General features: G+C 43.9%; 1 protein-coding gene and 1 non-coding gene across 2 annotated transcripts in view; both read right to left on the bottom strand.

Annotated features, from left to right (window-relative positions):
- Window positions 1-24,060, bottom strand: part of LOC111546926 (aldehyde oxidase 2-like) — a 90,220-nt gene that overhangs the window by 27,077 nt on the left and 39,083 nt on the right. Inside the window, 10 exon segments of the mRNA XM_023218450.3 lie at window positions 86-200; window positions 2,096-2,148; window positions 2,951-3,025; window positions 5,331-5,459; window positions 7,794-7,889; window positions 14,827-15,054; window positions 17,550-17,741; window positions 17,919-18,005; window positions 20,759-20,846; window positions 23,236-23,378. Coding sequence (XP_023074218.1) covers window positions 86-200; window positions 2,096-2,148; window positions 2,951-3,025; window positions 5,331-5,459; window positions 7,794-7,889; window positions 14,827-15,054; window positions 17,550-17,741; window positions 17,919-18,005; window positions 20,759-20,846; window positions 23,236-23,378 — 1,206 coding nt within the window.
- Window positions 302-470, bottom strand: LOC111549276. Its single transcript, XR_002733668.1, has one exon. It is a non-coding gene; the product is annotated as a U1 spliceosomal RNA (small nuclear RNA).

The raw sequence follows: 24,060 nt of genomic DNA, 5'->3' as shown, positions 1-24,060 counted from the left end.
GACATAATGGAATTGGGCTATTTACTATACAACACACTTTTGTTGTTGTTTTGACTTGCCAAGAGGAAAGTTAGACTTGACTTACCTTGTGAGCACCCGTCAGGCAGCCAATTTCAACCTCAGAACAGGCAGCTCCATAGACATAGTAAGGAAATGGGTCCCCCACCCCCTTCTCCCAGTCCATGAAGGCCTTGTAGCCCCTGAGGGAAGAAATAAAGCCTTTTAGCTTGAGTGGGGGAGATCCAATGTTGATTTATTTTAAAAGTTACCAAAGTTTTATGGTAGCGTTTCATTTTTCTTCCCAGAGAGGGCACAAATACAGTCTCCCACTACCACAAATTATGCAGTTGAGTTTCCTACATTTGGGGAAATCACAGGGGTCAGCATTTCTGCAGTAAAATAGGTAAGATAAGCCTCATTCAAGGAAAACCACCTTCGGGATCATGGTATCTCCCCTGCCAGGTAAGTATAGCATTTCATTTGATTTATGTTCATTTTAATTGCCTTTTAAACTCATCAAAGAGGATATTCCTTGTGGCACAGTTAGGATGTCAAAAAGAGGGAGAAGCCAGTAGATTGTTTGGGACCAGACCTCACAGTGTGCCTGTATCTTGACCACAAAGTATTTAAGCGTTAGCCTGCCTGCCCACTGAGAACCTCGGTTGAATTTTATAAGTGGTCCCCCTGGAACCACTGTTCCCAGAGGGACCCCATGGATAGTGCTAACCAAACTCACAGGGAGCCGATGGTAATTCAGGGTTGGTAAAAAAGGACTAGTGATTCAATGCATTAATCTATAATAGAAGATGTATTCAGATAGAGGGCTGGTTTACTCTCTTCTTGGGTAACTGAACTTAGGAATTTAGAACTCATTATGTATAAGGCTCTGGGCTGGGCTGTTATCTCCTTATTTCCTCATTCTTCATGAGGATTTGCTTTACTGTTTCGTGTGTGTGTGTGTGTCTATTGTTTGGTGGTTTGTCTGATCAGAGGGTAAAACTAATGTCACATGCTTCTTGAATTTGACAATGACTGGTGATTGTCATCCTACCCACTCTCCATTGTCTAGTAAGGAGCTTCAAAATAGGCAGGTTTTATGGTAAAGGAAGGGAGATTTGTAAAATTGAGATGCAAGTCATTTCTAATGTTAATATATTTTTACTACTCACAATAAAGAATAGTAAATGATTAGATGTTGTAAATAATGATTAAATAAATAGTAAATAATGATTATAATGATTAGATGTTGTAAGTCAAGCATCTAATCTTTTTTTTCCCAATGAGGGTGTTTTATTGTTTAATTTTTTTTTTGACATAACTGAAAGGCCTATGTGAAATCATAGAATTTTGGGCCTAGAAGGGACCTCAGCAGTCACATAATAAAAATGTATTTTACAAATGAGGGACCTGCAGCCCAGAGTTGAGGCAGTTTAGGTAGTCAAGAAAGTGACCATGTTCTCTGGACGCAGCACCAGCACTGTGGTGACAGCACAATCAACACGAAAGCCTCAGCATTTCCATTGTAATTGCACTCAGTCAAGCAAAGCTATCTTCAGTAGGGAATTTCCCATGTAGAGAGCATGTACACTTTGACTTTACCTGTCCTCAAACTGACCCTTTGCTTATTTTAATAGTAAAAAACACACCTCTGGGTGGAGACTGAAGATACTAATGAGACATGTAATGTATGAACAAGCATGTACAGCTGCACATGTGCACCCAGAAGACCATCCAGAACGTGCTTACTAGTAACACCTCTTCCTACCTCTTTATGAATAATCATGTAAAACCCCCATAAAGGGAGCATCTGCAATGCTAGTCTTTGCTGTCTCATCCTTACGGACAGCCTGCCCTGAATTCTCTCTCAGGGTGTACTGTCTACTCTGCACCTCATTTTCAAAATATTCTTTTTTTTTGCGATAAATTACTCAATGCTGCACATCTTTTGCTGTGTGTCTTTTTTTGTTTGCTGTGTCTCTTGTTTAAATTCTTTTAAACTAAGAAGACAAGAACCAAAGTATCACAACAGCCATCAACAGTGATTGAGTTATGTCGTATTTTCTCAGCTACATCAAGATATCGTTGTGATGTTTACCTGAAGTATCCAGTGGCTGAGAGACTGATTCTTTGTTCAAATGCAGCTTCTATCTGCAAAATGGGCATATTTAGTTAAAGCAAAACAAATATACCATCTGCTAGTTGAAGACAGAAATGTCCAATCTAAAACTGACATAATTGTTGCTGGTACTTTGCTACCAATATTAGAACTCATAATCATATTATTTTTCCATAACTGGCACACTAACAATTTCCTTCTGATTGAGTTTAGAAGTCTGGGTTGAACAAACATAAAACAGAATCCTGCTGCACATCCATGAGATAGGGGCTCAGTGCACAAGGTATTTGGACTTCATTTCTAAATGTTAGAACTTTATAGTAAGCATGTGTGTAAATGTGAAATAATTGTTCTAATGAAAAAGTCATAGGATATTGCAAAGTTGGATTAAGTTAGTCATCTCCTTTGAGCCATATTCAACAGTAAATAGGCCTTTTAGTTTTCTTAACCTACCCAAAACATCATGCGCACGTGTGTGTGTGTGTGTATGTGTGTGTGTGTGTGTGTGTGGCTTAGGAAGGCTCATTCTTTTGCTCTTATTTCTTAAGCAGAGTGTATTCTTCGTACAATTCTATTTCTCCTTCCAGTGATTGCTGTTTCCTGTGTGCTTTCTCCATACACACCTGGTACACATCCTGGAGTAGCCTCCTCAACCTTTAGAGATCCTGCCTGTTTGCAGAAATCCACTCAACTGGGGAAGAAGCAGGGGGCATGCTCCATCACTGTGACACTTAGAGGAACTGTCTCTGTGTGTGATGGCTGTGCATAGTGCTGTCTCAGTACTGGGTTAGATTGTTTTCTCATTTGTAGTAACAAAGGGAGTGGAACACTTACCCAGTCTTCCCATGTACCTTCCGGATGTTTCTTAATGATGGGCTCAAGGCGTTTCAGAAGGATCTGACAAGCATTCTTGAAGTAGTAAAGAATGGAATCCACATTAGAGAAGAGCCCAGTGGTTCTGGTGGTTACGATTTGTGTGAACAAATGTTCATTGATTAGGTCAGCAAGTGCTATGGAGTGCGTGATCCTGAAAACTCAGGAACACAACTCCTGCCCTTGACAACAGTATTGGTTACTGGAGGTTTTTGTTTTCCCCTTCCTGTCTCACTTCCTGTGAAAATATGGGTTCAGCTGAATTTCTACTTTCAGATCCTCTTTCTTAGAATATTCAGGTTCTTAATTTCTCTCTCTCTCTTTTTTTTTGGTTTGTTTTTTTGAGACAGGGTCTCAGTCTGTCAAACAAGCTGGAATGCAGTGGCACCATCTTGGCTCACTGCAACCTCGACATCTGGGCTCAAGCAATCCCCCCACTTCAGTCTCCTGAGTAACTGGGACTCCAGGCACTCACCACCAAGCCTGGCTGATTTTTGTCTTCTTTGTGGAGATGGGGTTTCACCATGTTGCCCAGGCTGGTCTTGAACTCCTGAGCTTGAGCCATCTGCTGCCTACTTCAGCCTCCCAAAATGCTGGGATTACAGGCATGAGCCACTGTGCCTGGCCCCTTAGCATTTTTTTCCCCTACATCTTCTGTATTTTTGTATATTTCTCTCTTTTTTTTGTTTTTGAGATGGAGTCTTGCTCTGTCACCAGGCTGGAGTGCAGCAGCACGATCTCGGCTCACTGCAACCTCTGCCTCCTGGGTTCAAGCGATTCCCCTGCCTCAGCCTCCCAAGTAGCTGGGACTGCAGGCGTGTGCCACCACGTCTGGCTGATTTTTTGTATTTTAGTAGAGACGAGGTTTCACCGTGTTGGGCAGGATGGTCTCGATCTCCTGACCTCGTGATCTGCCCGCCTTGGCCTCCCAAAGTGCTGGGATTATAGGCGTGAGCCACGGCACCCGGCCACGTTTATTCCAAATGGAATAAACATCCTATTTTCATTCAAATTTGTGCTTTCCAGTCTGTAACAATGACATGCCAGAATCCCCCTGTGTCTGATCTCACCCTCCATCTGTTCATTCAACCACCATTAAACTAATACAATAAAGGCCTTGGCTTTGGGTATGAAATGAGAAAACAATTAAATTTACTTTATAATGACCTAGATCCACAAAGTTTTTGATTTTTAACAGAAACCTAAAACTTAATACTCTAGAAGATGGATTGACACTTATTTTGGGCTGACAACTCCCATACACTCTGAACTGTTCCTGTCTTGTGTTTGACCCTACTCCAAATTAAATCTTATGCATTTGAGGTTTCTTACACATTTGTTCCGAGCAAAAAAGAGTCTTTGCTTTTTGATTCCTTAAGTGGTATCACCACAAAATTGGACTGATTTGAAAGGGGTTCCTACTGGTGGTATCATTGTAGCATTCTGGGAAAATATGGCTCACCACAATATCCCAGTGGAAAAGTGAACAGTTTGCAACAGAAACATGACAAATAGATATATTTCAAAAGTACATTCAATCAGATATTTGAATTAAGGAATATGAAGTCATGATTCTATTCTGAGACAGTGAAAATTTAGCACTTTTTAAAAAATATCAGTTAAAAAAATATCAGTACAAAGAAAAGCTCTAAGTACTCGGTAAAATACCACTGAAGACAATGCTTCCACTGCACCCTGTCTCCTTGGCTGGGTCTGCCTGCCTGTTTGCCTGCAAGAACTTGGTTATGCTGGAAGAAACTTGCGCAGCTCTGCATTACTTGGCAGTCAAATTTCTTCTTGCTGTGTCTCCTAGGAACAGAGACTGCCTGTTCACCAAAAGCCATTCTGCCCTTCTTCCATATCAGCTGGACATATGGTTTCCCACTACTCTACATTTCCCAACCTCCGTTGCAGTTAGACATAGCCTGAAACTGGTTCTGCTAATGGACTGTGAGTGGAGGTTGCATCACTTCCAGATCTGGCTCAGAGTCTTCCACACCAACTTCTCCATACTCACTAGAATGATGACACCCACGGCGACTTGGCACGCCACATGTTGAAGATGGTGGAGCCTCCATCAGTTTGGGTGCTCAAATGACCAAACAATGCTCTGGACTGATATGCGTACAAGACAGGGACTTTTACTGTGTTTGAGCCATTACATTTTGCGTCTGTCATCTCAATTTAGCCTACTCCAAATACACTCTCCCAATATTTTAGTTATCCCAGACTATGTTTAGTGACACAGATGACTTCTCTGAAGTCAACTATTGTACCTGTATCTAGCCATAAAAACCAGAGATGTGGGAGAGGCACACCAAGGAGAGACAGGAAGACTCACCTGCACAGCTCTGCCATTGACATCTGCACCAATAGATGCTGCTGTAGCAACTGTATTAGGTACTGTTGCTGTGCTCGTTTCAGAGATGTGCATACAGGACATGGGTATTTTTAACTCGCGGCTGGCCACCTATGATAAACAAATATTTTCAAGTCCAGCAAGGACTTCTATGAATATTTGAATCATTATTTTTCTTAATAAAAATGATTTGTTATTACATCCATGATACCCTTTTAAGACTAAAATAATTTACTTTATAAGCATCAAAACTACTTTTTTTGTAAGGCCTCATGCTGATTTTTACAGTGTTTTCTTGGTAATATTCCACAGTGGCTCTTTTCAAATTTAGTCCATTTAGAATGTTAAGAATTTCCTTTTTTCTAAGTTTTAAATGTGTAGAAAGTAGGCCAAATTGAGATTTTCAGGCACTTATTTGGTACAGTGGCAGGAAGAAAAAGAGGGATGGAGGGCGAGAGAGAGAGAGAAAGAAAGAAAGAGAGAGGGAAGACTGAGATGAGATTGACTCAGAATTTGGTCTGAAATCTTTCGATATCAGTATCAGATGAACTTGGAATGACCCTGAGGACCTTTTCCTTGCTCTTATCCTCCCCACTTTTTTTCTATCTGTTCTCCCTTGCTTATATTCCTCCAGTATTTGCTGTTCATTTTTTCTGTTTTTTAAAAATATTTTTAAAAAGATTATTATTATTATTTTAGAGATGGAGTCTCACTGTGTTGCCCAGGCTGATCTTGAACTCCTGGACTCAAGTGACCCTCCTGCTTCAGCCTCCCGAGTAGCTGGGACTACAGGTGCATGCACTGCACCTGGCTTCTTTTCTGTTCTTTTCCTTCCAGTTTCTCTAGCAAACACATGTGGAGATGAAGATATTTAATCAAGAAATGAAAAAGAAAGAAATGAAAGAGAAGAAAGGACAAGGAAAAAACATTATTTTGGCTTCTCTTGTCTTTTTGTTTTTGCAAAAAGCACATTCTCAAGATATCCTGTTCCCAAATACTAATCTTCGGACTAATGTCATTCAATATGAAGTTTCTCCAGAAAGATGCAAAATGAAAAAAAAGGATGACTTTGTTGTTTCTTGGTAGTGAAAATCCAAAGGAAATTTATTGGTTCATATAACTGGGCAGGATAGATGGAGCTAGTGTGAAGTACATGTGTATCTAGGGGCTTTGTGGTCTCATCGGGGTCTCCTCTCAGCCTCTCAATTTGCTTTTCTTTCTACAATGGCCACACCATTGACATCAGTAGACAGGTTCCATCCATGGCACAGAACTGCTTGTGGCAGCCCCTGTCCTATAGTATAGTACCTAAACAGCCACAGGGGAAAGATGGCTCCTTTCTCCCAGCATCTACACATCAATCCCAGGAAAGGCTCTGAGTGGCCGTGCTTGAATCATGTGTCCTTTCCCAGAGTCAGTGGGATTCCGGAACCCTGACTGACCAGAGGCGGGTCTTGTGCCTAGATGTGCAGCAGGCGTGGGAGTAAGGGTGGGGATGGAGCTGAAAGGTACCCGAATTGAGGAGTCTTTCAGGAATCTATGGCATGTGAGAGGTACAGCACTCCAAATGACCTAAGGGGCTGGATGGTCAAAAGCTACAGATGCACGCTATAACAATCTAATACATGGCCGGGCACGGTGGCTCAAGCCTGTAATCCCAGCACTTTGGGAGGCCGAGACGGGCAGATCACGAGGTCAGGAGATTGAGACCATCCTGGCTAATACAGTGAAACCCTGTCTCTACTAAAAAGTACAAAAAAAAAACTAGCCGGGCGAGGTGGCGGGTGCCTGTAGTCCCAGCTACTCAGGAGGCTGAGGCAGGAGAATGGCGTAAACCTGGGCGGCGGAGCTTGCAGTGAGCTGAGATCCGGCCACTGCACTCCAGCCTGGGCGACAGAGCGAGACTCCGTCTCAAAAAAAAAAAAAAAAATCTAATACATTTGTCACAGGGTTATTTAAAGAATTGTTCTTGTTTTCTCCTGAGATTATATTCTTACTAATTGGTGTGTATGTATGTGTGTTAAATATCTTAAAAAACTTGTAGGATGATGGCTGTTGATGAAATACTCATCCTTACTTGTCAAAATAAAACATTAGCAACCTAATATTGTTGTCTAAAATGTAAACATTAAAACTACAAAGCTGAGAAACTCCTGCTCCTGGTTGCCTGCTTGGCGCTCCCACCACAGGGCTCCATGGGTTTCTTAGTGGCGTTTTCACTAATGATCACCCCCATCCATGAACCCTGGCCAAGCTCCAGGACTGTCTGCATACACGTGGGATTTCTGCCACCTCAGCCTTTCTATTTGATATGTAAGAAGCCTTCCAACTAAATAGTCAAGATCTCAGTGTTTGAATACAGGGAGTCAGCATTTATCCTAAGAGATGAATCCCAACTTTCAACAATGTATATAGAGAGTAATGGTTTAATTTTATTTATTTTACCTGCAGCATTTTGGTGTGAATACCTTGTCCCAGTTCATTGCCTCCATGAGTGACCAACACAGACCCATCTGTGTAGATATGAACCAGTGCAGCTGCCTAGTAAAAGAATCAGAAGGCATAGCTCAGTGCAAGTTAGCATTTGGTGAGGTTCAATATAAAGCATAAGGTAGTGAAACACCAGTCTCAGGGAGTGGAGGGGGTCAGAGAAGCAAACTTTCCTGGTAGGATGCTGAAGTTTAGTTCTGTTTTGTGCAAAAAGTCACCTGTATAGAACATTCCTCCTGATTTTCATAGGAGCCCCTTTGGATACCTCAGGAGTTGGTAGTATCGGTTCCAGTTGTTTGAAAGTCACTCTCATGCTTAAAATCACTGGCTGACCATTAAGCTAGTTATTTAAATGTTTTAGGTACTTGCACATAGTGTGTACTGCCTGTGCTCAGCTCTAGATACATTAGGATGAACAAGACATGGCTCTTCCTCAAGCTGCTCACAGTGTGGTGGAAAGACAGGCCGGAGAGCAAGTCACTGTAGTGTAGGATGATCAGTGAGATAATGAGAGTGGCCTATGGTGCCCTGGGAGACCTGGGAGGACAGGTCCAACTCCTGTGCTGCTCAGGGATGGCAAGTGACAACAGAAGAGAATCACAGACTGAAGAAGGCTTTGCCATGGGCAAGGTGGGCAAACCCCCCACAGCCTGGAAGGGAAAGCGCGGCTCCTTATTCCACCAGGAGGCCCTGTGGGATTTGGTCTCTTGTACAGTCCTTGTGGCCCCCTGCCTTGCCTCCGAGACTGGCCCCACTGCAGTCTCCTTTCTGACCTGTGCTCCTTGCTTCTGTCCGATCTCTTGTTCTGGCCGGCTTCTCCTCCTGTTCCTTACCTGTCTGCCCAGCCTGCAGGGCCACGTCCCACAGTCTACGTTCTGTTAAAACTTCCTCACTTGGCCGGACATCGTGGCTCACGCCTGTACTCATCCTAGCACTTTGGGAGGCTGAAGTGGGCGGATCAAGAGGTCAGGAGTTCAAGACCAGCTTGGCCAAGATGGTGAAACCCCATCTCCACTAAAAATACAAAAGTTAGCCAGGCATAGTGGTGGGTGCCTGTGATCCCAGCTACTTGGGAGGCTGAGCAGAGAACTGCTTGAACCCGGGAGGCGGAGGTTGAAGTGAGCCGAGATTGCGCCACTGCACTCCAGCCTGGGTGACAGAGCAAGACTCCGTCTCAAAAAAACAAAAGAAAACAAAACAAAACAACCCAAAAACTTCCTCACATGTGTCTCATCCCCATCTGGGAAGGATCGATCACTTCCTTCTTTGTACTTCTCCTTACAGGAATACTGGGTTGAAGAGTGTCCCTCCCCTGCCCCCTAAAATTCATGTCTGTCTGAAACCTCAATACACAACTTTATGTAGTCTTTGCAGATGCAACTACTTAAGATAACATCATACTGGATTGTGGGGACCCTGAATTCAATGACTGGTGTCCTTGTAAGAGGGCCATGGAAGATGGAGGCAGCTGCGACTGGAGTTATGTTGCCACAAGCCAGGTAATACCAGGAGCCACCAGAAGCTGGAAGAGCAAGGGAAGATTCTTCCCTGAAGCCTTCAGAGGCAGCATGGCCCTGCTGACCCCTTGAGTTTGAACTTCGGGCCTCCAGAATTGTGAGAGAGTAAGTTCGTCATTATTGAGTCACCCAGTTTGTGGTACTTTGTTAGAGCAGCCACACGTAAGGAATCCTGGAGGTAAAAGGCTCTTCTCTGAGAGTCTTGCCACGGAGGGGCACCTGGTCTTAACTCATCTGTGTCCTGTAAATACTTCTGAGCAGGTCCCAGCCTTGCATGATGGCTCACGCCTGTAATCCCAGCACTTTGGGAGGCCAAGGCAGGTGGATCACCTGAGGTCAGGAGTTTGCGACCAGCCTGACCAACATGTTGAAACCCCATCTCTACTAAAAATACAAAAATTAGCCAGGCGTGGTGGCAGGCACCTGTAATCCCAGCTGTTTGGATTAACGGAGGCAGGATGGTGCACTTCCGGGTTCTTCTTCACCACCAACTCTTCCCGTGCGTGCGAGAATGCAGCTGACACCCGGGAAGGTGCAGATTAATCAGGCATGCACCAGGTGATGTCAATCCGAGGAGACCAAGATTTACCTGGTGGCACCTGTGGAGCGCCCCCCCTCCCCCGACATGCCCGTGCCCCGCCTATTGCCCTTCCACTCCTAGAAAAGTCGCTCCCAGCAGATGCACCGGGGGCAGGCTTTCTCAGCCCCCACTCTTGTCGGGACTGTATTAGAAACTCCCCCCCTCCCCCAGCTCCGGTCCCTGAAGCTAGATGACCAAAGAATAAATTTGCAGTTTTGCTTTTAGCCTTGCCTACTCGCTGGTTCTTTTGTGCCCACTCTGGTGGTCTTAGAAAAACAAATCAGTTGGTGCCGAACCCGGGAGGAGACCCCTTCTCAGGGCCCCCAGGGTCCGGGGAGCCTCCTCCTCCTCCTCCTTCCACGCCGTGGACGGACCAGGACCTGAGACCCGCTTCCCTCACTCTCACGGCCTCTCTGGGGTAAGTGCCCTTGTCTCCTCTTTACCTCCCTCGGCCAAAATCCTGTGCAGGTCCGAGGTCCATTTTGAGCCACCATGTGGCTCGGAGACCCGTTCAGGATGGAGACGTCCGCCTGAAGGTAATCTCCACTTTGGCTCCATGAGCCTCCAGTCTGTCTCTGCTGGTTCCAAAGGACGCTTTGAAGCCAGGCAGAGATCCACTTCCATTTCCATTGTGTCCATTGTGTAAGTAAAGAGGAAACAAACAGGAAACCCCCCAGTCCAAATTTCCAAAGAGCACCCCCTTAGGGTGCCTCCTAGCCAATTTAAAAACCTTACAGCTCGAACAAGACCTTAGGAGGAAGCGGTTAATTTTCCTTTCCACTGTGGCGTGATCGACCTCAGCAATTTCTGCCAGCGGCTAGGCAAGTGGTCCGAAATTAATTACGTGCAAGGCTTTTGGGCCTTAAGCTCTCGTCCCTATACTCCTCCTTCTCTCCACCCCCTCCCTTCCTGCCCAGACTCCTCCTCCTCCCCCCATCCAGACTCCTCCTTCCTCCTCCTTATCTACTAGTAATCCACTCAGTCCCATGCCTCCTTCGGGGGCCCCCAACTGGCTGTCTTGAGTCCCCTATCTCTGCCCACACCCTCCTACAGTGTTAGCGCCTTTGCGAGAGGTGGCTGGGGCGGAGGGGCTAGTCAGAGTACATGTCCCTTTTTCATTGGCCGATCTTTCCAAAATTGAGAAGCATTTAGGTGATTTCTCAGCTAATCCTACCATATACATAAAAGAATTTAGACACCTTTGTCAGGCCTATGACTTAACTTGGCATGACCTCCAGGTTATCCTAACCTCTACCCTAAACTGACTGAGGTTCTAACCCAGTATACCTGGTTAGATCCGGTCTCCCCCACAGCGGCCACCATTTTGGCGTCTTATTTCATTTCTCAATCAGCTCCTGACATTCGCAAAAAAACTTCAAAAGGTAGAGGATGGTCCTCAGACACCAATACAAGACCTAGTTAAATTAGCCTTTAAGGTCTATAACTCCAGAGAGGAGACGGCAGGCTCGCCTTGAACAGAAGTTACAGCTCCTAGCAGCAGCTTACAGCCCAGTCGTAACCCCAGACCAGAGAGTACACACCCCACAGACTCCAAGGCTACAAAAGGAGCCTGCCTGCTATAAGTGCGGCAAGGCAGGACACTATGCCAACAGGTGTCCGCAAGGTCCCTGAGCCCCAACGCAGCCTTGCTATAAGTGCAAGGCATCAGGACATTGGGCCAGTGAATGTCCTAACCCTCGTCCACCAGCAACCCCCTGCCCTGCTTGCCAGCAGGGAGGACACTGGAAGTCTGATTGCCCCACCCTGAGAACAGGTGTTGCGTCTCCATGTGACCCCCTTTCCCAGGATCCTGGGAGCTCCTTCCAGCTCCTACATCTGGACGACGACAACTGAAGGTGCCGAGACTCGGGGACCCCCATCACCCTCGCCGAGCCACGGGTAACTCTCCTGGTAGTGGGTAAGACAATTTTTTAATTGACAGCGAGGCTACCTATTCTGTTTTGCCATCCTTCTCTGGACCTAGCCTTCCATCCAATATCTCTGTAGTAGGAGTAAGTGGAAAGCCATCCACTCCACGAAAAAACTCCACTCCTTAATTGCTGCCTGGCCAACAACTACTTTGCACACTCGTTCCTCATTCCCAGCTAACAAGGGCCCCTACGGAAAGCAATCAGTGGAAATCAGTTTGGCTTTCCCCCACTCACCTCAAACTTACTAAATTTTCTTAACTATCTCATACTCCCCAACCTTGCCAGGACCATCCTTCTGGGTTTTGCCCATATTCCAACAAATGCTTCCATTCCTCATTCCTATACTAATACTGTGCCTTATTTTATTCTTCATCCATACGTCCAAATACCAACCATGGGCCCCGACCTTAACGATGCCCCTTAACAGCAGGAAGTAGCCAGACAGACCACGGTGCCCCTTTATCACTATTATCAATAAAAGGTTGGACTGTTTGGACGAACGGAGGCAGGATGGTGCACTTCCGGGTTCTTCTTCACCACCAACTCTTCCCGTGTGTGCGAGAATGCAGCTGACGCCCGGGAAGGTGCAGATTAATCAGGCATGCACCAGGTGATGTCAATCCGAGGAGACCAAGATTTACCTGGTGGCACCTGTGGAGCACCCCCCCCTCCCCCGACATGCCCGTGCCCCGCCTATTGCCCTTCCACTCCTAGAAAAGTCACTCCCAGCAGATGCGCCGGGGGCGGGCTTTCTCAGCCCCCACTCTTGTCAGGACTGTATTAGAAACTCCCCCCCTCCCCCAGCTCCGGTCCCTGAAGCTAGATGACCAAAGAATAAATTTGCAGTTTTGCTTTTAGCCTTGCCTACTTGCTGGTTCTTTTGTGCCCACTCTGGTGGTCTTAGAAAAACAAATCACCAGCTACTTGGGATCCTGAGGCAGGAGAATCGCTTGAACCTGGGAGGTGGAGGTTACAGTGAGCAGAAATTGTGCCATTGTACTCCAGCCTGGGTGACAAGAGCAAAACTCTGTCTTAAAAAAAAAAAAAAAAAATCTCTGAGTGGGTCTGAATCACAGGGACACTACATCAATGTTTGATAAATTGGACAAAGGGAAAGGTATTTTTTTCCTTCCAGGAGGAGGAGGAATGAAGGCTTCAGCCCATTTGTGTCTCCAGATGCCTGGAGGCCCAGGGTTGGCTCAGAGGGACTCGGGAGCATCGAGGCTTGTAGCTGTTAATAATAGGATTTACTCACCGTGGGCCTTTTGACTCCCACTGAGGACAGAGCTCTCACTGCCAATTTAGAGGGTAGGTGTTCCAGCTTTGTGAGTCATCAGCTGACCTGGAATAACACCCTTCTATTCCTAGCCAGGTGATTCTAGGGTGCCTCAATTTAGAACTCTGTGGCGCAGCTGGAGGATATTCCAATGGAAACTTAAAAGTCATTGCTTGATTTGAAGGTTTTCTTTGTGATGAGATGAGATGTTGGTTCCCATGAATGATGGCAGAGTGTAGGCTGTGGTTTAGATGCGGTGTGGCCATACAGGTGAAGGGAGGTATGTTATAATAAAAAGTAAATATTTGATCTTTGCCCCTGGTTCTTAGTTCAGAGTTCATAAAGACTTGGAATTTACTGTTTGTTTTTCTGCTAATGAGATGACTCATGAGAAGGGCTTAGGTAGCTTTAGGATGGGGCTCAGAGGCAGTGCATTGATCTTTCAGTCCTCCTCCTCATCTTGGGATGGGGGCTAGAGATTGAGTTCAATCATTAATGGCCAATGCTGTAATCAATCATGCCTGTGTAGTGGAACCTCCATAAAAACCCCAAATGATGCAGTCTGGGGGCTCCTGGGTTGGTGAACATGTGGAGGTGCTGGGAGGGTGTGTGCCTGGAGAGGTCGGGAAGCTCTGCTCCCTTCCCATCCCTTGTCCTAGGCAGCTCTTCCATCTGGCTGTTCCTGAGTTGTATCCTTCAGAGTAAACTGGTAATGATCATAAGTAAAGTGCTTTCCTGAGTTCCATGAGTCATTATCAAACCTAGCAAATTACCAAACCTAAATGGGGGTAGTGAAAACCTCCAAATTAGTAGTTGGCCAGGCAGGAGTGTGAGTAGCCGGGACCCTCCATTTGAAGCTGGTGTCTGAAATAGGGGTGGTCTTGTGGGACTCAACCCTTGATCTGTGGAGTCTGCACTAACTCTGGCAGTTAGTGTGAGAACAGAATGGTTGGACACTCACTTGGTGTTGCAGTTGGTTTGGAAAAGACAATATTTGGCATCAGAGAGTAAACCACATATGCAGCTCTCAAGTTTCTCTGATGCTGCAGCCTTTGATTCCATCTAGCTTGCAGACATGACAGTTAACCTTCTTGTGCCTGTTTATAGAAGGGGCATGCTGGGCCTGAACAGAAATGTGACCCAGAGGTTCAGGGGGTCTCATCCTACTGAGGAGAATGGTACCAGAGGAGGAGGAGCCCTGAGAGGAGTGTCTGAGCTCTCCTGGGAGGGGCTCAGGGATGCTCTGGATGACATCCACAGTGTTCCAGAAACCCTAGCTTACTGAGTCCTCATCAATCTTAAGACAGAGTTATTGTTATTATTATTGTTATTATAACTGGGAAAGCTGAGGCTCAGAGATGTTGAATAACTTAATGTTGCATAGCTAGTCAAAACAGAGCCGAGGATTTCTCAGGTCTTCCTGACTTCAGTTGATTAGGGATTTGTTTCCCAAGAAGGAAACAAATATTGCACTGTATTAAAAATGTTTGCAGATGGGGGTGCTGCTCTGGACAGTTCTGTACATTTCTCTTAGGTGTTGGCAGGGTTGGTTGGCCAACCTTGCCAACCAACTTAGGTTGGCTCAGTGCTCTAAGAAATGAGATATTTTTCAAAGTCCACAGAAGCTGATTGGGCCAGGAGCGTGTCTAGCATGAGTGTTATTTATCCTATATACAAGTCTTACCTGATGATAGCTTGTTGCAGCAAAGCCAACTGAAAACTTCACGGGAATAATAGCAATGCCTTTCTTCTTCCAATAATTCTTCTTATTGAACTCTTCGACTTGCATTCTTCTGCTGTAAAAGGAAGACTTGTCCAGACATTCATTCCAACATCTTATCAGGGTCTCAGGGTTGAATGCTTGTTTGTAGATGGTTTTGTCAACTGTTTTGTACGTATTTTTCTCTCTAATCTGAAACAGGTGGGAAATTCAGTTAATAGTTATGGTAAGACAGAAACTGATGGCCAAATAGAGACTTGAAAAGCATCTCCACTAAAGCACAAGCTGTAAAGAAGGAAAGACAGGGTCTATTTTTTCTTTGAATGGCACATGCTTTTGCAAAAATAGTAGAGGTTATTTTTTACCTCTTCATCAAGGTACCAGTTAGGGTCACTCCACACTAGAAGTGGAGGGTAGCAGGTGGAGACTAGTCCACAAAAGGCAGTGGGAGAGAGGGGCCTAGGGAGGCCCCTTTTCTTTTCTTCTTATTCTACAAGGTTCAGAGGATGGAGAAGAGCTGGTAGGCAGTACTCTAAAGCAAGGATTCATTGTCATAACTGACATTTTGTTCTGCCAGGGAGGAACAGCATTGCAAATAATAGTGCCTTTGGAATGTATGGGTAAATCTTTTTTTTTGTTTTTTGTTTTTTGAGACGGAGTCTCGCTCTGTTACCCAGGCTGGAGTGCTGTGGCCGGATCTCAGCTCACTGCAAGCTCCGCCTCCCGGGCTCACGCCATTCTCCTGCCTCAGCCTCCCGGGTAGCTGGGACTACAGGCGCCGCCACCTCGCCCGGCTAGTTTTTTGTAGTTTTTAGTACAGACGGGGTTTCACTGTGTTAGCCAGGATGGTCTTGATCTCCTGACCTCGTGATCTGCCCGTCTCGGCCTCCCAAAGTGCTGGGATTACAGGCTTGAGCCACCGCTCCCGGCCACAGGTGAATCTTTTAAACAGTTTCTTTGGGCCTGTTGTGGTGGCTTACACCTGTAATCCTAACACTTTGGGAGACCGAAGCAGGAGGATCACTTAAGCTCAGGAGTTCAAGAGCAGCCTGGGCAACATTGTGAGACCTCATCTCTAAAAGAAAGAGAGAAAGAAAAAAAAAAAGAAAGAAAAATGGTTTATTTGAATAAGGCGTGTTTTATGTGATATGTCCTGGAAACTTGCAACACTTGACAAAGGAGAGCCTGCTGAGATATGCCTAGAAGTTTTTTTTTTTTTTTTTTAAATCATCTCCATTTTATTCTAATCACAATAAAAGAATTATTATTATTGGCAACAACATTGGGATAATACTATCCAGTTTATAAAACAAATATCGTAATGAATATTAAATTATTTGATTCCTGCAGGAACTCTGAGGTGAATCATTTATATATAAGGAAACTGAACCACACAGATTGATGCTCCTGCTCATGCTGTTCTACTTGCCTAGAACACCTTTCCAACCTCAGTGCCTATTCTTCTTCAAGGCCTATCTCAAGTGCCGTCTTCTTCAGAAAGTGATTCCTGGTTCCCCTCTCCCCATGCCAACACGATGCCTTCCTTCTTTGGTACCCATGGAACACTGTACGTGACTTCTCTTAGGATAACTACTGCCTTCCTTGTACAAAATATTAGGTGTTTTCTTGTTTGTAGGAAGTACCCCGACAATTACAAACCTGGAATTCCTGTTGAATTTAGGGACAAAACAGTTCTAGGGGCAATACATAGGAGAGTTCTTGCTGGAGCAGGGGTTCTATATTGGGGAGACAGGGGACAGGAATGGAAAAGGTAGGGTGGGCTCTGACTGGAATGTTTGGGGAGTGGAAGCAAGTTATTGACCATGATCTCAATTCCAGAAGCTGCCTCTCTCTAGTCCGGCATACTGTACATCCTGTGCATCTTCTGGTCTATTGTGAAAAGTAGTATTTTTCAGAGAGTGTTCTTCTGGCAGTATTTCTCAAAAGTTTTCAAGTGCACCAGTCATTCCACTTCTGTAAATTTATCCTATAGATATACAATAAGGCAAACATATACCTGGGTACATATGTACCAAGACGTTTATTGCAGCAACATTTTAATGGTGAAAAATGGTAACAACCAGAATGTATATTAATAGCACTAATAGTGGAGTGGCTAAATAAGTTATGGTACATGCATATTACATAGTACTATTCAGTCATGAAAAACAACGAAGTAGACCATTCTACTGACATGGAAAGATGGCCATGGCATACTGTCCTGTAGGAGAAGGAAGGGGCAGAGGCAGAGTAATATGTATGCTATGGTCCTATTCTGGTAAATAACCATACATGTGCACATATATGTTATATGTCAATGTTTAGGCACGTGTGTATGAATACAAATGGGTGGCCAAAGATAGAAAAAGTGTAGAACAATAAACATGGAATTGTTAACAATGATTACCCTTGACCAAGAAGGATGGGGGTGGAAAAAGGGGCATTCCCTTTTTTTTGATTACTTTGGTGTGGTCTGAATTTTAAATAGTGTAATTATTTTGGTACAAATTAAAAAAAAAAAGAGATGTTTGCATAAGTAAGGAAGGAGTAAGATAGGGTGAGGTGAATTCTGAGCCAGGGCTAATTCATGTGGTTCTTCTAGTGTGTTTCCTTGGGTCAAAGAAGCTGGGTTTCCCACTGGTCCCATTCATCAGCAACTTTGGTTATGGCCTTGGTTACAACCTTACCTTTTCTGGCGGAAGGCCACATTTGGCTGCCACAGCTGTGATGCAAGATTCTGTTACTAGGGCTCCTTGTGGGAAGCCAAATCCACGAAAGGCCGTATTGGATGGTAAATTTGTCATGCATGCACGGCCCTGGAACCTGAGGTTGCGAATTTTATATGCATTTTCCAGCTTTAGTATTAGAAATGCTATTACCTAAAAAGGGATATTCACATATCATCACTTTTTTTTTTCTTTTCTCTGAAAGTCAAGTACAGAGTCAAACTGCTTGTGGAATTTAACTACATTAGGAAATAAACTTCGTAAAGAGTCATCTAGAAATTTGGCATTCTACTCACGGTCAAACATGTTGCTGCTTTCTGGTGTATGTACCAGCTCAGAGTCGTCCAGCGTGCATCCTCCGTTAATGTAGCACTCAATGTCTAGAGCTTTGATCCGCCCGTTGTTCATGAATCCTACCTGTCACCAAATGATGGTTATTTACTGAAATGTTCAAAATTCGCATGCCAATTGTGAGACATAGCCCAGTTCCCCCATAGGGCAGGACAGAGACCAGACTCAGCTCTCTGTTTGCTTTATGGTGTACCATGCCTTGCTTGACTGATGGAGACTTCTTCTGAGCTGAATTTTGCTGAGCTCTTTCCTTCCAACATGTGATTTTCTGGCTTCACAGTCAGCATGGAATTCTAAAGACTTTGCTTGTCTCCTGGACTATAATTGCCACCCTCTTTGTCCTTATTCTTGGAAGATTCTCCTTCATTTTTCTTTCTAATTTAGTCTGTGGTTTCCTCCCTGGTGAAAAAGTCTCTGGAATTCCAGAATGTGTTGGAATGAATCACAGTGTATCTTGTTATGGGAAAGCCTCTGAAGCTGAGGTCCTTGAATGGATGCATGGGGACTGCTCTCTTTTCGCTAGGTGGTGAAGGTGCTTTGTACATGCTTACCCGACCTAACAAACCTGAGCTCTTGCTGTTGTTACTATTTGGGAAGAGCTTAAGGCAGCTTGCGTTCTTTCAATGTTGCGACTCCCCTCCACCCACCCAGACCATTTTGTCTATACAGTCCACATTAAAAAGAAAAGAAAAATCACCACTCCCTACTGTAGTTCTACCAAATGAGGATTGACCCAGGTCCCTTTGCCTTTCTGAAAGCAGGGATAAATACAACAGACGGATCCACACGACTACATAACTACAGGGTCAATATTAGACTTTGAAGTTTACCTTTGACTTTCATGAAGAAAGGACTGCTAAGCAAAATAGTACTATAAATAAGGTAGCAGAATCCTTAAACTGTTTCATATAAACTTTTCAAAAATTTGGAAGAACCTATTTACACATACAAGTAGTTCTGAATAACCTAGCAAAACTTTGTTAGCTGTGTCTGAAGGATTTTATATATATATATATGTATATATATATGAGACATGAAATTGTTTATATATATTACATTGGAATTGAAATTGTTTCTTAAAAAATAAAAGTTGGACTTTTTTTTTTTTTTGAGACGGAGTCTTGCTCTCTCTTGCCCAGGATATATAGTGCAGTGGTGCAATCTCGGCTCACTGCAACCTCTGCCTCCTGGATTCAAGCCATTCTCCTGCCTCAGCCTCCCAAGTAGCTGAGACTACAAGTGTGTGCCACCAAGCCCAGTTAATTTTTTGCATTTTTAATAGAGACAGGGTTTCACTATGTTGGCCAGGCTGGTCTTGAACTCCTGACTTTAGGTGATCCACCCGCCTCAGTTTCCCAAAGTGCTGGGATTACAGGTGTGAGCCACCACACTCAGCCAAAATATAAAATAAAACTTGGATTTTTCAAAAAATCTATTTCCCTCTTTTATACTTTATATTACTATAATTACCAAAATATTAACAGTCTAGAATCTTCTTAACAAGTGTTAGTACTAAAACAATGTCATAACTTTGATAAGAGCACAACCATCACCACAACCACAACTGCTCCAATCTTAGCAGTGTGTCTCTACATTTCTCTCAGTTCTAGAGGACAATAATAGCTGTGACTTAATATCTGTGCATTTGAAGGCAAATGAAAAGTTTAATTGGCCAACTATTAGAGAGGGTCTTCCTCTCTAATTATAAAAATTATTAACGCCAATGGAAGAAATACAATTGTTCTGTGCTACAGAAAACTGTGGTTTTTGTAATACAGGGAAGATAATCGAAGGCAATGACAAAATCAGATAGGAAATCTAACTATGAATATGCTGCAAGCAATTCCCAGGTAAAGTATGTTCAATGCAACCTAGATTACATTAGAATGTTCCTAACAGCTCAATCACAAATTTGAAAAGTAGTATTGTAAGCTCGTGGCCAGCAAGTATTTTTAAGATGTTTATATTATAGTTACATAAAAATGCAGTAAATGCAGTTTGAAACAATTTTAAATTCACTACTTTATTATTTTTTCTTACATGCAAAGAGCTTTTGTGACAGTATCATAGCCACTTGGTAAAAACACTTGTAAAAAAATGATTTTGCAGTTAAAATGGTCAAATTGTTTCCAAACATTTCCTCCGAAAAATATTTGCATAGTCAAGAAGGTTTGGCATAGCAATGTTTGTACCTTCTATCAGTGTTTGTTTGTTTGTTTTGAGGAGCCACTAATGTGAATCCTTATTCCTTCAAGTAGTGTTTTGGTCATCATTTGAAATTGTATTTTTATCATTAAACTTCTTCATAATTATTTACTAGAATTATTAAAAGTTCCTCATAAAATGTTATGAATATTCAAATACACAGCATCCTTATTTAATATTTTAGATGCTAAGTTTGTTTTTAGAATTTAGCAGAATCAAAATGATAGAAAAGAGCAAAGCCATTCAGATAGAATCAGATATTTATTTATTTATTTATTTGTTTATTTATGTCTGAGACAGGGTCTCACTCTGTCGCCCAGGCTGGAGTGCAGTAGTGCAATCTTAGCTCACTGTAGCCTCCACCTCCTGGGCTCAAGGGACCCACCCAACCTCAGCCTCCCAAGTAGCTGGGAGTACAGGCATGTGGCACCATATCCAGGTCATTTTTGTAATTTTTAAGAGATAGGGTCTCCCCATGTTGCCCAGGCTGGTTTTGGAACTCCTGGGCTCAAGTGATTTGCCTGCCTTGGCCTCCCAAAGTGGTAGGATTACAGGTGTGAACCACAGTGCCTGGGCAAAATGAGATATTTTAATAATTCATCTTTAATACTCACTTTATATTTTCCAAATAATGGGTGCCTTCCTCCAGTTATTAACATATCTTCTTCACGATCAAGGACAAGACGAATGGGATGACCTGTTCTAAAGAAAATAAATCTTAGGTTCTCCATCCCTCCCATCCATCCATCCATCCATCCATCCATCCTTCTATCCATTCATCCTCTCATTCACCTATCTACCCAAATTTATCCATCCCCTTATTTAACTATCTACCCACCCATCAATGTATCTGCCTATTATCCATCCATCCACCATCCATTCTCCCACTCTTTATTCAACCGTCTATCCCTTCATTTATCCCATATAAAAGTATTAATATCATACAACATGCTAGACACTAATGTGAATTAATATATGACTAAATCATCATTGTCTCTGTGGTCTATAACTCAGTGGTTGGAGATCTCATTAAAAGTATTAATGTCACATGCAGTTAAGTTGAATTCTAGAGCTTCAAGTTTGACCTTCACCCACATCCAGACATTTGTATTATCTCCACCACTAGAGATAACGTACTATCTTTAGTAGATAGTGTACTAGAGATAGTGTACTATTACCAAAGAGAAAGAATGTGAACAGATAAATGCAAACGTCTGGGAAAACAAGGCCAAACACTCGTCCTAGGATGTCTGGGTCAGCGTCTCCATTCTCATCCATGAAGGCTATGCTGGCCAAGTTGGGCTCTCATGCAGGGAGGAGCCTCATCTTTTCTCCGTCTCCAGAGCAGAGGCTTCTAGACTTTGGAGTGCTGAAGAATCCTCTGGCACGCTGGTGAAAATGCATATTCCTGGGCCTTTGTACTAGGATTTGGATTCAGTGGGTCAGGGAGGGGCTTTAGAATGCATTTTTCTCAGTGATGTTGATTCAGGTGTCTTCAGGCAAATGTTGAAAATCACTATTCTAGTGCAGGGTTTCCTGGTCTTCCCTACTTGTGAGGACAATCTGGAACATCAGAGAAATGCAGTTTCCAGGTCTATCCCCTGCTACTTCTGATTCAGTGGTGCTGGGATGGGGAGGCAGAACTTTCTTTTTTGAGACAGGGTCTTGCTCTGCCACTCAGGCTGGAGTGCAGGGGTATGAACACGGCTCACTGCAGCCTGACCTCCTGGGCTCAAGCAATACTCCTGCTTTAGCCTCCAGAGTAGCTGGGACCACAGGCACGTGCTACTGTGCTCAGCTATTTTTATTTTATTTTATTTTATTTTATTTTATTTTATTTTATTTTATTTTATGTTAAATCTTTGTAGAGACGGGGATTTCACCATATTTCCCAGGCTTGTCTTGAACTCCTGGGCTCAAGTGATTTTCCAGTCTTAGCCTCCCAAAGTGCTGGGATTATAGGCATGAGCCACCAGGCCCAGCTAAGGCAGGAATTTCTATGACATCAGGCAACTCTTACTTACTATTAGGTTTGGGAACATTAATCTGGGGATCATTTAATGCACGGCCCTTGTGTACCAAGGTAGAGTTGAATCTTAAGGCACTGGTTGCCACACTTGGCTGCACAGTGGAACCACTGGGGAAGTTTTAAAATATACTGATGCCTGAGTCGGTATGGGGCAGCCTAGGCACTGGGATTTACGTGCTGCCCAGATGATTCTAACTTGCAGTCGTGTTTGAGAAGTCTTAAAGGCACAACGCCTGGGGGGAATTCAGTGAACTGATTATCTTGTGCTGAGTCCTCAGTGGGTGTGAATGGAGAGGAGTTAATTATGGAAAGAACTGGAGATGGGATTCAGATCCTGCTTTATTCCGCTTCTCATTGAGGACTGAGACGTGTGTCTGAATGTTTCAGGATGGAGCTCTGAACTACAGGAGTTGTCAAATGAAGCAGAGCCTATGAACTTTGCATGCCCTTTGGGGCTCTGACACAATAGTTAGCCACAGAAAATGAACCATTAACAGAAAAAGCAGCACCAACTAGACACAAATCTGAGGCATGAACAGCAAAGGAGTGAGCCTTCTGCTGAGGTCAGCCTGGGAGCTGTCTTTGAGAATGAGTCATCTGTCCATTGAGCAGACTCTGAGGACACAGCCCTTCCCAGGTGCAGGGAGGCAGAGAATGAAGAGTCTTTCTTTCCTTACCTCTCCCTGTTCTCGGCCTGAGAGCAGGAAAGAAGAGTCAGGGAGCAGCCTCCCCTCGCACACTCCACTTGGGCAGGGTGACTTGCCCCATCCCTCAACGGCTCACTTTCCCTGAAGCTCAGGAGGTGTTCAGCTAATAGTCCCACTGCTCCTTTGAATAGCATGTTAGTTATTCAAAGTCCTGTGTACATTTGACTTTTGCAATAACTCTAAAAGCGTTGGAGGGTACGTATGATTATTTACATTTTTTAAAGAAACAGGCAGGAGGCTGAATTGCCCAACGACACACACATGGTTATGATGGCGGCCCAGATGACTGTCAGCCACTGATTTGCCCTCAGCGTTGTGCATTTGATGCCATTCTGTATCAAGTGGCATCCCCAACCATACTTATTTGATGGCACCCACAGCTGCAATCGCCCCGAATACAGCTGGTTTTCCTACCTTCCCTCCAAAACCTCCACCCACTCGTTTTACATGACAGGTGATCCTGTTGATGGGGATGTTTAAAGTAGAAGACACTGTTTTCTGTAAAAGTGAGATAACAAGAAGGTTTATGAGTGAAATGGCAAAGAAGCTTTTTGTGTCTTGAAACAACATCACAGCAAAATTCATTCATGTCTACCACTGATAAAAAAAAATGGAGATAATCTGGATCTGTCTGGTGGGGCTCTGTTTAGTTTGTAAACACTGTTGGTCTGCACAGAGCAGCCCTTCTAGCAGAGAAATGGTATTTTCCAGAAGGAAAACTGTCAGAGCCCTGGATTCCTGTGAGAAGCTGGGTTCCTAGTCAATGCTTAGACTTAAAGTCCCAAGGAGGTGAAAGCCGGTGAACTCCTGACAACCTACCAAGGAGATGATGTGTTTGCGGCTAAACCTAGAGCACTTTGTGACTGGGGAAATGAAAATGTACTATAAAGTGATGTGTTGACTCCAAAGGTTATCTGTGATGATTTTAGAGAAAAATCAAGTACAGAAATAATTTAGTGGTGTCATCTCATCACAGAGTTCATCTAAGCATAATGCAAATGAACGTACTCTTGAAACCTAACTTTACTGTGCTTATTTTTTTATTTACTTGAAAAGACCAAAAACAAAAACAAAAGGTTCTGAGGTCTTGGCTGCATTATTGATGTCTGATGTCTAATGCTTGGATTCCAGGTTTTTGCAGGTAAAATGGCCAGCAACTGTGAGGCTCTAGGATCGACTG

The sequence above is a fragment of the Piliocolobus tephrosceles genome, chromosome 11, assembly GCF_002776525.5.
Source record: "Piliocolobus tephrosceles isolate RC106 chromosome 11, ASM277652v3, whole genome shotgun sequence".
NCBI classification, from domain to species: Eukaryota; Metazoa; Chordata; class Mammalia; order Primates; family Cercopithecidae; genus Piliocolobus; species Piliocolobus tephrosceles.
The sequence above is the reverse complement of the archived record's forward strand: the minus strand, read 5'-3'. Positions and strand labels throughout refer to the sequence as shown.